We start from the raw sequence: 14002 nt of genomic DNA, 5'->3' as shown, positions 1-14002 counted from the left end.
AAAAAAAAACCTCAAGGCCAAACTAAAGCTTAGCAGTGATGACAACCCAAACTTAAGGAATAATGATGAGTTGAATGCACAGCAGCTCTAATTCATCACATCAACAGATCAGTGCAATCTTTTCTCAGAAATCCCTCCACAGTATATTGGTGGCACAAATAATTCAAGACTTATTAGCTTTTCCTTTCTGACAGAGAGATAAAACCATTTAGATCGCGCTCACGTCTGCCTGTCAGCCTAATAGTCCCAGCTGGAAAACACAGAAAAACAGCTCAAAAGGTTACTGATTAATATTTTATATCTTGCCATTTATATTGCTGCCACAAACAATAATATATAAAGGAAATATGTGCTGAGAATTGTCATGCAGCTGTTCATCTGAGCGGCAGCTACCAATAATTCAGAAATCCACTTTGCTTTAGCTTCTGTTTAAATGTTTATTCTCACAAATGGCAGATCCATAGCTGCAAATTAGCCCAGTTTAAAGCTCAGCAATATGTTCAATTAATTTAATAATAAATGCACGTTGAACAAAAAGAAATTAACTCTTCCAAACATTATTCTGAGAGTTGCTATGTGTATAATTATTGTAATTATGTCGGTGTGTAGCATTTTTCTACATTTATTTCTGGGAATAATTTTCCACGTGGCACTTGCCTTGCTTCTGCTTCCCCCGACTCCCTCCATTTTTCTTTCAGAAATGTGGCTCCGTCTTTAATATATTTCCTCATAACTTTGCTTTCATTTTCTGTGCAGCAGAGGCATCCTACTCATCTCTGCTGCAGCGCGAGTTCATGTTTAGGCTGATGATTTTTACCTAAAACTCCTGACATTTCCTGCAGTGCCTTCCATCTGTCTCCCCATACTGCCTCCCTCTTTCTGCGCTTAATAAAACCAGGGAGAGGAAATAAAACGAGGGAGATGTTACTGTGAGAGCAGGGTAAATAAAGGTTAAAACTTTTATTTTCCCATCCTTCAGGTGGGCCTTCACTCTCATCATAATCTCTTCCTACACGGCCAACCTGGCGGCGTTTCTCACCGTACAGAGAATGGAGGTGCCCATCGAGTCTCCCGACGACCTGGCAGACCAAACCAACATCCAATACGGCACCATACATGGAGGCTCCACCATGACCTTCTTCATGGTGAGACAAGAAGAGAGAGATTTCATAGGGGGGGGGGAAGCATTTAGACTTGTGCGACTAATCCAATAATCCATCAAAACACTTTTCACTTTCTCCTTCAGAACTCGCGGTACCAGACGTACCAGCGAATGTGGAACTACATGAAGTCCAAGCAGCCCAGTGTGTTTGTGAAGAGCACGGAAGAGGGTATCGCCCGTGTCCTCAATTCCAAGTACGCCTTCCTGATGGAGAGCACCATGAACGAGTACTACCGCAGCCTAAACTGCAACCTGACGCAGATCGGAGGGCTGCTGGACACAAAGGGATATGGCATCGGCATGCCGCTGGGTGAGTAGACCATGATTGGTAAGACACCAGGGTTTGTTCACGCAGTCAGAGAACATGCAGACTGGGCTCCTTCCCTGTCGTGTTGATAGAAAAATGGCTCCTCAGGCTGTTTGACAACTTGATTTGATGCTGAAGAAGCAGGTTACACCAACTTTTATGAGCAAATGAAAGCTTATGACTCATACAGAGCTTCTGCTGTCTCTCTCTCTAGGTCAGTATTGATCTCTTTCTTTGTGGAGTATAATTATTTTCAGCTGAATATAGCTACTATGGTTTTTCTGCAACATTACAGTATGTTAAGCTTTCTGTAACCGCATTGTGTTTTTTATTGCAAGGAGACCTTGTTACAGAGGCATAGAGTGCCAAGCCTGCTCTGGCCATTAATCAGGCCAGATTATTTGTGCATCTGTTCTTCTTGGCAAATTAAATCCATACTGATTCCAATTAGACTTTGGTCAGTCCTGCCAGAGTCTGGCCTGACCTCATCATCTGTCTCACGCCTGTTCCTGATGATAAGTGTTGCTCTATAGACATGCATAAGTTATGGAGTACCTGCTGTAGGAACAGATGCAGCCAGAGTAGCAGGAAAAACAACAAAGGAAGGGAAAAAAAAACATATTTTCAGGAGGCTGGTCTGTCAGTCAACCTATGTGTTAAGCAATGAAAATATAAGCAGCACGATCTCTGGTGTGCCCCCAACGGATGTCGTCTCTCGTGCTCACCGCTCCAACTGACAGCAAGCAATTACCACAGGCTTAAGAATTAAAAGGAGAAGTCATTTGGGTTCCCATATTTCATCTTTAAATGTTTCTCATTGTTATCAGCATCAGTGTAACTATGGTGATGAAGATTTTCTAGACACTTTATCATGAAGTCGGTAATAAGAGGCAGCCGGAGAAGTAGAATAAAGTGACTAGATATTTACGTGCACATGAGTGCACAGTGCAGCGAAATGTATCCAGAGGATTTCAGAGTCAAAAACCTCAAGACGACTGCTTTGTTCAGGTCTGAAAGACAAGCGATGCATTTCAACTTCTGTTCAATCCCAACTTTGCAAAACATCCTGAAAAACTGCCTTCGAGTCTGGATTCCAGTAAATTCTTTATTTATTCCACCTGGATAAATTGGTTAATTTGTAATGTTATGACAGGGTGGAAAACCAAGGCCTTTCACGGGGGAATTATTTTTGCAAAGAAATTCTTCAAAAATATATTATTTAAAAATGTTACACTGGTTTTATAAAAACCTGAAAAGGTTTTCTCCAGATAGGATTATTTTGTCCTTCTGCAGAGTAATCCCTTTATTTCTTGTTCTCCATCTTTAATGAGAGGAAAAATAATCTTGACACCTTAAGAAGATACATCTGGATCTCATTTGTATCTCATGTAGATGATTTGAATAGTTGACAGTTTCTGTGATGAAAAGATTTTAATCATTTTGTGAATGTTGAAGTTTTCTGAAGTCAGTCATCCTTCTAAAAAGTTGCCTAACTCGATATTGGATCCTAAAGGAAAACTATATTTTAGAGAAAGTAAATACACAAGTTTACTAAAAAATGTAAAAAGGTGGATTAATTAATATCTTCTTTCAAATCACACATTGTGTTTGTTAGTTTGTGACGGTCTGTGTTGACGAGGTGATGCGAAAAAATATTAACAGGTGACTCTAGAATAAAAACGTATGATTTACATAAAAAGAGCTAATTTACACTTCCTCCTGTCAGTTTAGTACCATTTTGTTTGTTTTTTCTTCACCATTCAGGACCTATCTCTGTGACTGATTATGAATTTTAGATTTATTTTTCCGTTTAGTGAATAGGTGCCATTTGGTCCTCATTAACAATATTTCTCTTGGGCAAGTGGAAAAAAAATTGAGATGCAGATTAATGTTTTTAAAACTGGAAGAGTTCTGATGACGAATTGAGACATTACTAATTAAACATTTTATTTAAAATTTGTTTTTTTTTTCCTTGTATTTTTTTCCTGTTCATTTTTCAGGATGAACTTTGGCTAAAATCATAACTTCATATGCTGACATGAATGTTCTTATTGCTTTTGTTTACAAAAGAAGAACTTCATTGAGCCTGACAGGTATTAAAATAAAACCTGGGTTATTACATTTAAAAATATTTTCATCAGTGGCATTTTTGGTACATAGACTTTAGCCAAAATACATCACAATCATCTGAATATAGCAGTTTTCATTTCTTTTCCATTGCATTTCTTTGCCATTCCGTCTATTGAGCAGCATAAGTATTATCAATTTGACTTTCTTGTGAATGAAGGAAAAGTGTTGTAGTCCACTTTCAGCTAGCTGACCAGCAGTCCACAGCAATACTCAAGAGTGGGGTCATGCTGTGCTACGCTGTGCCCCATACAGCTGAAGAAAACGGTGAAATCTCACTGACATCTCATTATAAGGAACCCAGAGTGCAGGAATGGTACATCGGAACGATATAAATTTTGCTGTTTGTAGCCCAACTGGGTTTCAATTTTAATGCAGAGGGAACATTTCCCTTTACTGTGCCAGAGTGAAGACTGCTGCTGCTGCTCATGTGAAATGTGCCTCCATAATAACTTGTGCTCAAAACAAATGTTTTTTATTTAGACATCAATGTTAAGTTCAGTCATCTGGACCATGAAGTATGTAAACGCAAACTTTAAAACAGCAGCGAAAATGTTTCATTTGTGTTTTCACCAGTTTTTGAGCATTTAGCAAAATCTCTTAATCAGATCAAAAGAACAAAAAATTCTGAAAAAGGCTGCATTCTGTGACGAAAAGGGGATAAATACTCGGTGGTGGTTTTAGTTTTTAGAAATGGTTTGTTCCACTATAGCAGCCACTGGACAAGTTTTGAATTATGTGAAAATATCCCAGAATTTGTTTTGGAGTAATTTCAGCGTAATCATGTATTCCTCTGCTTTCCTGCAGGCTCTCCATACCGAGACGAGATCACGCTGGGGATCCTGCAGCTGCAGGAGAGCAACAGGCTGGAGATTCTGAAGCGACGCTGGTGGGAGGGAGGCCAGTGTCCTAAAGAGGAGGACCACCGAGCCAAAGGTTGGGTCAGCACAATGCTAGTGTTACCACCCACTGTCCATTTGAACTCTGTGCTAAATTACAGCAGTTGTGGTTTAGGTGGATAAATAGTTCAGTGTCAGCTTTATTTGACTATATATGAACAGAAATGCAGTTCAGTCACTGCCTCATATAGACCTTAACTTTAATAAAGAGCCAATACATTTTGCATCCAAATAAGAAATCATTTCAAAGATGTCATTCTAAATTACTTGAAATGCCACTCCAGTTTTTCTTAAATGACACTGATCATCAAAAAGTCCTGTTCATTTGTCGTCTGTTGACTGATTGATTAATTCCACTGCAGTCACACTTGTGCTTTGCCGTGTTATCAAAGCTGTCATTGATTGACAGATCAATGGATTAGTCTTTTATACACAAGATGAAACCAGCCAAGGTGCAGTCCCAAACTCCGACAGACGCTCTGCCGTGACAGATGGTGCAGTCATTAAAAATGTGGAACAATTAGCGTTTTAAGTGGTCAGAATGTATCCCGGTTACACCGGAGTCAACACTTTGCAGGAAGATGGATGTCGCCAGATGTTCTGCAGAGAAATGTGACTGTGTGTTCGTGCCGAGGTTTTCTGGGGGAACTCTTGGAGTTTCAGATATATTTGACGGTTAAATGCATCACACACAGATGGAGACGATGTGGAGATGAAATAAGGGAATTAAACGGCATTTATAGGAAGGTTTAAGAGCAAGTCTGTTTGGTTTAGATGTTGTTTAAAAGTATAAACAGTCATGCAGACTGGGTTAAAAGCCTTTAATTTGCCCCAGTAGTGCCTTTCCTTTAGTTTGTGGCTTGTATGCTCCTCAGCTGACATGGATTTCTATTTTTTTTAATTTCTGAAAACATTTTTTTCCTATATCTGGATGACCATTCATTGGAAATTCATATATTTATTTTATAGTAATTATTAGGTGTGTCAACATTTTTTTTCAGTGAAAAATTTGTTAAAAAAGAAAACAAAGTTTATTTCCCCTGTTACATAAATGAACTCAAATTAAAAGAGGGATTTTTTTGGCAGCTAAAACGAAAACTGTATTTATCTGTAGGATTTTTTTAAGGTCTTTTCCATAGGAACAAAAAGTGTGATATGATCTGTTCCTTTCATTCTTCACCCTGTCTTTGCCATATTTTTCCTGAGGTATTAAAAAGGATTACCGCCTGTTATTTTATTCATTTACATCTTGCTTGCTGTTTCTCGTTTATTGATTGTACAGACTCAAATTTTCCCCCAGCATCTCAATAAACTAATATTTACTTCTGGCACATCTCGCTGCAACAAGACAGCATTGTTCGTCTTCATTGACTTTTTCCCTCTGATTAAAGCTTCAGCAGCCAATCTTAATGGAATCATGAATCCGGCCGCTGAATCGATCCGCAGCTCTCTGTCATCTGTTTCAGTAGCTTTCTTTATTTCCAAAACAGGAAAACAATGAGATCTTGATAATAATCCAAGTGTGTGTTTTCACCTAGATCTGCTGTGCAGTTTGGACAATAGTTTTGGCTTGTACTGTAAGTAGACTCACAAATTGTTGCCTTTTATGGAAAAGGGGCAAGTCACGATGGCATTAATCAGTCAATGCATTCAGAATGAATTAGGAAATTGATGTTACAGTGTCATTGGGTTAAACTGAGGTCTGCTTAAATCAAGCATTGACCTTGGAAGAGATGGAAGCTTGTTTTTGTGTTTGTGTGCGAAGTCTGACAAAATGAATCCATTGAAGATCCATTATGAATGATCAGATGTCGCTCTGTTGATGATCACGGAGGGAGCTGAGTGAGTGTGTGTGTGTGTGTGTGTGTGTGTGTGTGTGTGTGTGTGTGTGTGTGTGTGTGTGTGTGTGTGTGTGTGTGTGTGTGTGTGGCTGTGTCTGTGCTCACAAAGAAAGAAAACAGCTGGCAGGTAAATCCTGCAACAAAAACAGAACACATTTTCTGACAATCTGTGGAGAGCTTCAGCGAGAGGCTCAAGGATGTGAACTTGGGAAAATAGTAGAATGAGTTTCTAAGAAGTGCTTTCTTTGAAGTAGTTTGTTTTTTTGTTTTTTTTGTACTTTTCGTTTGTGGTTTTGAAGTCAGACGAACAATTTCAGTCAAGAATTGCCCGCAGTTGCTGTTATCATACTGGGCAATTGCAGGACTTTGTTTTCTTGGTAGCAATGCTAGTTTATAGAGTCTTCTAGTCGCTGGGAAGAGAGGACTGCAATTTCACTTCTTGACCCATTTTGGATGCCACCGTCTGTCTTTGAAAAGCTTTCTACTGCTGTCACAGAGTCATTCATAGGTTGAGAGGTACTGATTCTAACATCCATCAGCTGCAGTAGGCAAAGGAGGCCATCTAAGGACAGAATCCATCCCCATAGTCAAGCTGAGCAGCCAGAAATGCTGCTGTCAGTTCCACAAAAGCAAGTCTTACTGCACATAAAAAAGAAAACTGTAATCAAATCTGAGCACACAAGATAAAATACTGCAGGACTTCAAAATCTGATTAGTTATTCACTGAATATTTAGGGATGTTAGTGGTAGTGAAGATAAAGTCTAATGAGAAATATTCAGTTATTTTCTTTTTTTAACACGCTTTTGGCAAACTAGTGCAAAGGGAGAAATACGGACAACAAAGGCATAAAGGGAAAAATACCACAATACATTTCTAGCAGGACTAACCAGACTCCCAAAAAGACTGCTTCCAGCAAAGAGGAGCAATACAATCCCCTCTTTCTGTAGAGGGATTAAAGACACCAAACTTGAATCACTGAGGAGAAAGCAGAGGAAAAAAAGGAACATAAAGCAGCCTTCATACTGTAAAATCTCCTCTGGCAGCTTCTCTCCTGAGTTTTCCACTCAGTTCTTGACATGAACTACATTCAGAAACAGGACCTCACAGCATTTAAACACCGGCTTGTTATCCATACAAGAGAGTCACACGTCCCATAGGATGTTCATATTCTGAAGAGAAAAGCTGCCTAGAACCACTGGGCCCTATGTGAACAGCGACTGACCTCTAAACTTACGACTGTTTAATTCCTGGCGCGAACAACTACCACCAATGAGCGACTGACTTGGTTAGAGCGGAACAACAGATTTGTTCATATTCAGCAGCACTGCAGGGGTTTTCATGTTATGACACAGCTTGTCAATCAAACAGAAGTCTAGGCTTTAACTAGGCCTCTCCAAAGCTTGCATTGTAATTTTTTTGACATTCAGCTGTGGGTACTGGTGTGCTTTCCGTCATTATGCTTCTCCATCACCCGAGTGTGCTTGAGCTTAAGGTAAAAAAAATGACATAACTTTTTCCATCAGAAATTTTTGAGTCTCCTGAAGTTCTGTAATTGTTATTTTTGATTCTTTTGTGACCTAATGAATGAGTTTTCAATGCAGCATTGGGCTTATTGTGGACTATTTTCACCTTTTCTTATATTTTGCATAACAGCTCTTGCCGTGATTTGATGAAATCACAAAACACTAAATAATCAACCACCTTGTTTCTCAGCTGTTCTGGGATTCCTTAGGATCAAAAGTTGTGTTTTGAGATTTTTCTTTTTCTTGTACTTATATTTCATATGATTTCTTGATTGTACAAATCGGGTAATAATTGTGGCTAATGAAACAGATTTTTCCAAACTTACTGATTTGATTTGGTTTAGTTTGGGTCATCTTCATTGATCCCTCTGTTTTTGTGTTTTTCAGGTCTCGGCATGGAGAATATCGGCGGGATCTTTGTAGTTCTGATCTGTGGCCTCATCGTAGCTGTGTTTGTGGCCATCATGGAGTTTGTGTGGTCAACCCGCCGCACCGCTGAGACGGGCGAGGTAAAACTGCATCCTCATCTTCCTCTTGCATTTTCCTCCTACTGCACCGTTCCTGAGCTTTGAGCACAGTTTCTGCAGCACAGCCACATAAACACTTCATGACTTTGCAAAGAAAAACTAAATATAAATTTGTGATGTGAATTTGTCATCTGGCTGGCTTGTAATAAAAGGGTTATAAAAAAACATCAAAGCAGTCTGAAGTCTTTATTTCATTTGTTGTCTTTTCAGTTAATCTAAGCTTTAGTAAATGTTTAGGGCTGTTTTGTGCAAACAAGGACGTTAAGTCAAATGAAAACAGTAAACAAGTCATAAGTTTGCAGTTTTGGAAGTGAACAGGAAGATTCAAGTCTGGTAAACATGGAGCAAAGCTGCGGAGCTCTGATAAACTTCTGTTCTCTTGCACTGAAAGGAAAGCATAAACATGTCTGTCCTCATTCTCAGTCAGGCTGCATTCTATTAAAAAAAAAACACATCGAACTGGAAATGGCGGTCTTTGTTCACAAACCGCCATCCTTTCACTGCAGACACAATCTCTACTTCTAAAAATATATTCTATGACCATTTACACAGTCACAAACACAGAGGCACACGGGTGAAAACAGATACAGGCTACACTCTCGCAGCAGGGAAGATTTGAGAAAATAAAGTAGTGGTTTCCGTTAAAGAATGAAGAGTAACTGTCAGGATATGGACCTTTTGTCACCAATTCTTATCCTAGTCTGCTGAGAACAAGCTTCTGCCGACACAGAGTCTGTTAGATCGGTTAGACCTGGGCTCAGGTGAGCAATGGCAGACAAGACAAATGTGGCTTAAATGCACGGTCAAAACTATTGGGATCAAACCATGAGGCGTTCCATAACACAAATCAACCACGCATCTCACCATGCTGTCTAAAAAGACACAAAACATTAATAATATATCCTCATCGCAATATCTGGAGTAAAAAATATTACAACGGACTGTTTGGATAATAATTGTTGGCTAATATATTCCAAGTGTAACTGATATGAATTTCACATGTAACACAAAAGTGATGGAGGCACAAATAAGAAGGAAAAATTATCTATCACAGCTGATGATGTCAGTGCAATCTTTATTAATATTATCACAGTCACAGGTTTTCTGATATTTTGCAGCTCCAACCGAATTAAATATGTTCCGTAGATTTGTCTTCTGCTTTTCTCCAAATAAAATTTAAAATAATTTCATGAATGTACTATTGCTAGGAGGGCTGCATATTACCTGAATTTTATGATGTAGGTATGATGTAAGATGTAAGAATCTATGTAAATGGCAGCGCAACAGGCTGCCTTTTAATTCAAGTTGTGCCTTTACCATTTGCATATGCTCAAACAAATCCTTAGAATAAAATGAACTGGGAAGGCAGAGCCAAGCTGTGCCTACCTGAGCTGTGACACGAAGGACAACCGTGTTTTTGTTCGCTTCCACAGTCGGCTCTCTGCCTGACCAGAAGAGAGGGACGATTAGTTAACATGTTTAACTCTTCAGTTTCCTAGCCATCATTTTAATTAAAGCCATTTAATTACAAACTATGCCTGAAGTTCATTTTCGAACACTTGAAGATATTGAGTTTTTTTTATGTCTCCATGCAACTCACAGTTGCACAACTTGGAGGATAATATTGGTGTACTTTAGTAGCCATAGAAACAGAGTACAGTTATATTTTAAGGTTTTGAAGAAAAATAAAGTGACCCAAAAATAAGACGAGAAAAATCCAAAACATGAATTGAGACAAAGTCACATTTATATTCTGCTGTCATTCGCTTGTTTGTCCTCTGCAGTCAGGGTTTGTTGTTCTGGCTTCTATCCTCTTGTATTTATCGGTTATTGATTTGACTCTGTGCAGAGATAGCACTGGTTGGATGTGGATTCAGAGGAAGCTGCACAAAGACATGCACTGATAAAAAACCTCTGTTAACGCTGCTTTCTTGCTTTTTCTATGTTCAAATATGCTCTTTTAAAAAAAAAAAAAAAACTTCTGACTGTATATTTTCAGAACACAGACTGTGGATGTTGAATCGTCACAAATTAGTTTCTAATTGAATTGTTATGTTTTGCTCTTGAAATAACATTTTAGAAATATAAAAAACATGATTTTTTTAAAGTTGTTTCAGGGTCACTAATATGAGTTCTGTCTCTATGATGTGTTAAATGTTTGAGTAAAGTATTAGGCCACAGTCAGTTCAAGTAAAAGAGAAGATGCTGTGCAGATGGAGCGGAATGTTTAAGATTTATTTATTGTTCTGTAGCAATCAGAAAAAAAAAATGTCCGTACTGCAGATTCTTAGCGTTCCTTCTCGTTTTTTTCATCTTTTCTTATCTCCCTTTTCTCTCTCAGGTCTCTGTTTGTCAGGAGATGTTGACAGAGTTTCGAAATGCAGTTTCTTGTAAGAAAAGTTCCCGGGCTCGTCGGCGACGGCCCCTGAGCAGTGCTGGGGGTGGAGTTCTGCGTCACCCCTCCCGACTAGCTCTAGCAGGCCCTAGGCCAATTCGGCTAGTCCGAGAGATGCGACTCAGCAACGGGAAACTCTACAGTGGCACCGGGCCCCTGACTGGGGGTTTGGCGGGGCTGGGGGCAGGTATGGCGACAGGACCTGATTTGGGCCCGGGGCCACAGAGGCTCTTGGACGATCCATTAGGCGTCAACTCTGCCTCTAGTAACCCTCCTGCGCCTCCCCCTATGCCAGCCTTTGAGGCTCCGCCCGCCCCGCCACGCAGCTTCCTGCAGAGCTGCAGCCATGTCCGCATCTGCCAGGAGTGCCGGCGGATCCAAAGTCTGCGGCCGGCCACGCTCACCCCTCCGCCGCCTCCTCCACCTTCTTCCTCCTCCTCTGCCTCGTCCTGCTCCCGTATCCCTCCTTCGCTGGCGATGTCGGGACATCACCATCGCCATAATCCCCACCACCCCCTCCACTACCACCACGGGTCCATGTCGTTGCCCCGCCTCCCTCCTCCTCCTCCCCCAATCTCAACAGACAGAGCCGACAGTGATGGGGGAACGGCAAGCCCACTACGGGCGAAAAACAGACCCGCGCCTCCGCCCAGGCCGCCGACTGCCAAGGCGCCAACATACCCACCAACAGACTTACTTGGGGGACACAACTGTGCTTAAAAACACTAAGTAAAGACTCAAAAGATACATTTTAAAACATTCAAAACTTTTCCTTTGGCCCCAGCAACACAGCTGTACCTGTCCAAACTCCTGAGGAAGAAGGGAGAAGAAACTATTTGGACCCATTTGTAGGGTGGATCCCTCAAAGTGGAGCCTTTGGCTCAGCTCACACTACAAACCTTTACTGAGTGATGATTGATTCTAAGCCCTCTAACCTGGTAGCGGAGAGGATTAAATAAATTGAACTCTGGAATTTGCAACTTGAAGCAGTTGCACGAATAGGCAAACAGAGAATTAGCGATCAGCTTCAGATTCAGTCCGCCATCTCTTACCTCGGCAAATCCTCCCACTGCAAGAATAGACGACTTTGAGACACAAACAGGTAGAGGTCACGGGTGTTTTTGGTTTTGTTTTTTTTTTTTTTCCATTTGAATACTGAAGTAGGTGTTTGTGTAAGAGGAGACCGTCCCGCAGACAAGTGGTAGCAGAGCAGTTGTACAGTAATCATGGTCTTCTGTCACTCTTTTGGACGTTTGTGGAAGGAGGATGTAGCTTTTTTTCCCCCATACTGTTTTGCTGTTTGTAAAGATTCCTGCTGGCTGGTGCTGTGATCCACAGAGCAGATAAACAAAAAAGTAATTACTTGCCTAAAGTGTTCAAAACTGTGCTGAGGTAGTTCTTCTGTTTCATAGAAAATGTATCAAGTCAGAAAAACGCACTGTGAGGCATCTGAAGGTAAAGGGCTGAGAAGCAACAAGAGTTCATTATTTTTATAAAGAAAAAAAAAAACAACAAAAAAAAGTTTGAAATCTTTGAGATGTCATGTTACACCACTTCAAGATGTGACAACCAGTTGCATAGCAATGTTTTTAGGTAAAAAAAAAAAGTATTATTTTTATCATTGTTTTGGGGAGAAGAACATCACTTAAGGCCTTTGCACACCATGTCTCAGTTCTTCAGTTTATGTCAGCGGAGCTATCATGAACATGAATGTTATTGTCTAAAATTAAATCAGAAAAACCGTCTGATGTGCATCAACCATTCAGATATAAAGAACCTGTAACTGTTTATAGAAGTGTTGGTCTTCTTTTAGATTGTCAGCCGCATGCATAAATCGATCTTGAAATGGTCACCTATGTTTTTTCAGCTGACGAAAGTCTTTCTTCATGCTTGGTTGGATGGACCAGCTTTTTACTTATTTTTCTACTGTAAATGACAACAAAACCGCCTTGACAATATAGCATTTCTATTCTGCCTTGTATTGTAAAATTTCCACAAAGGTTTGATTAATTAAACCCTTGGGACAACATTTGCTAGCTTTTGGCTCTCCAATTTGTTAGATGACCGTTTAAGATAATGTAATATGTGTGGACTTGTGCAAAGGCCTTTTGGTTTGTAGTTTTTAATTTAGCATCTGAGGCTATTTCTATTATCTAATGACACTGATGTCACAAAATGGGTGAGCAGGTGAATTTAAAATACACCTCAAGATGTCACTTTAACATATATTTTTGTACGCATTAGGTTAATGTAAAATTCAGACGTATAAAATTTATACTGAGTCAAGTTAGCAGTTTTAAATCTTTCTTAGCATGCTAGGCTAAGTGAGGCTAACAGGAATGGAAACCAATTTCAAGATGTTCCGGCAAGCAGTCAAATGGGGAAACATCTCCAGATCTTATTTTAGAAAATTACCTTTCATCCAGAGGCTGAAAATATCAGTTTTATATAATTTTATGTGAAACTAAGCTGCTTAACAGCAGGGTTATTTCCACAACGTTAGCCATAGCTTAAAGCTAACTAGGCCGTTCTCTAAATACAAAACCTTCTACCAGACTTGTCTTCTTTTTTAATAAGGATGATTAAGTGGCCACAGTTAGAATACAAAATATATTATTCAGGTGCATTAAAACTGGAAAATATTATTTCAGATAATAATCAGAAGATACATTGATGAGAGTTGTACCAATTGAGATTTTCATCCCCTAATACTGACCCAAGTAATTTAAGATCAGCATATCAGTACATCGGCAAAAACCGATATGTATCTGCATATCACCCTACAGCTTAAAAGTCCAATGAAATGTATTAGATTCATGGTGTAACTGTGCCTGACCAGTGAGACTTTAGATGCTATAATGTTTCCTATTTGTCTTTCTTTTTACTATAGGATAACACTTTTGCATGTTTCCTCTCTCTGGTCACAACTTGGTAACTCGACTCATAAAACATTTTTGTGTCATTTCAGTAATTCTTGTGCAGACAAACCTTACAGAAAAAGTTCTCCTTCTTAAAGTTGGACTTGTTCTTCGAACGTTGTCAGACCTGATAGCTAAACGGAGATGTGTCTGAACACAGAGTGCAGAGCGGGTCACATGACAGAAATGCTTGTAGTTTATCTTTCACTCTGAGTGTCACTGTTAAGGGGGGAAACAAACAGTTCAGTTATTATGTACTTGGCCTGCAATGCAGTTTTGCAGTGCATGCCTGTACAGGTTTG

At 39.7% G+C, this 14002-nt stretch overlaps 1 protein-coding gene and 1 long non-coding RNA gene across 2 annotated transcripts in view; one reads left to right on the top strand and one right to left on the bottom strand.

Annotated features, from left to right (window-relative positions):
- LOC106957463 (glutamate receptor ionotropic, kainate 5-like) overlaps positions 1–12375 on the top strand; it is an 87176-nt gene extending 74801 nt beyond the window's left edge. Inside the window, exons 15-19 of the mRNA XM_015048831.1 lie at positions 980–1145; positions 1247–1472; positions 4404–4532; positions 8248–8369; positions 10729–12375. Coding sequence (XP_014904317.1) covers positions 980–1145; positions 1247–1472; positions 4404–4532; positions 8248–8369; positions 10729–11502 — 1417 coding nt within the window. The 3' untranslated portion in view covers positions 11503–12375. The remainder of the gene's footprint in view (positions 1–979; positions 1146–1246; positions 1473–4403; positions 4533–8247; positions 8370–10728) is intronic.
- Positions 1056–11909, bottom strand: LOC106957464 (uncharacterized). Its single transcript, XR_001426950.1, has 3 exons — positions 11835–11909; positions 9774–9832; positions 1056–1138 (listed from the first exon to the last, which is right to left on the bottom strand). It is a non-coding gene; the product is annotated as an uncharacterized LOC106957464 (long non-coding RNA).
- Positions 12376–14002: the final 1627 nt, after the last annotated feature.

This window comes from Poecilia latipinna, unplaced genomic scaffold, assembly GCF_001443285.1.
Source record: "Poecilia latipinna isolate Pla-1442-1.1 unplaced genomic scaffold, P_latipinna-1.0 Scaffold905, whole genome shotgun sequence".
NCBI lineage: Eukaryota > Metazoa > Chordata > Actinopteri > Cyprinodontiformes > Poeciliidae > Poecilia > Poecilia latipinna.
This window is presented reverse-complemented; position numbering and strand designations above follow the sequence as displayed.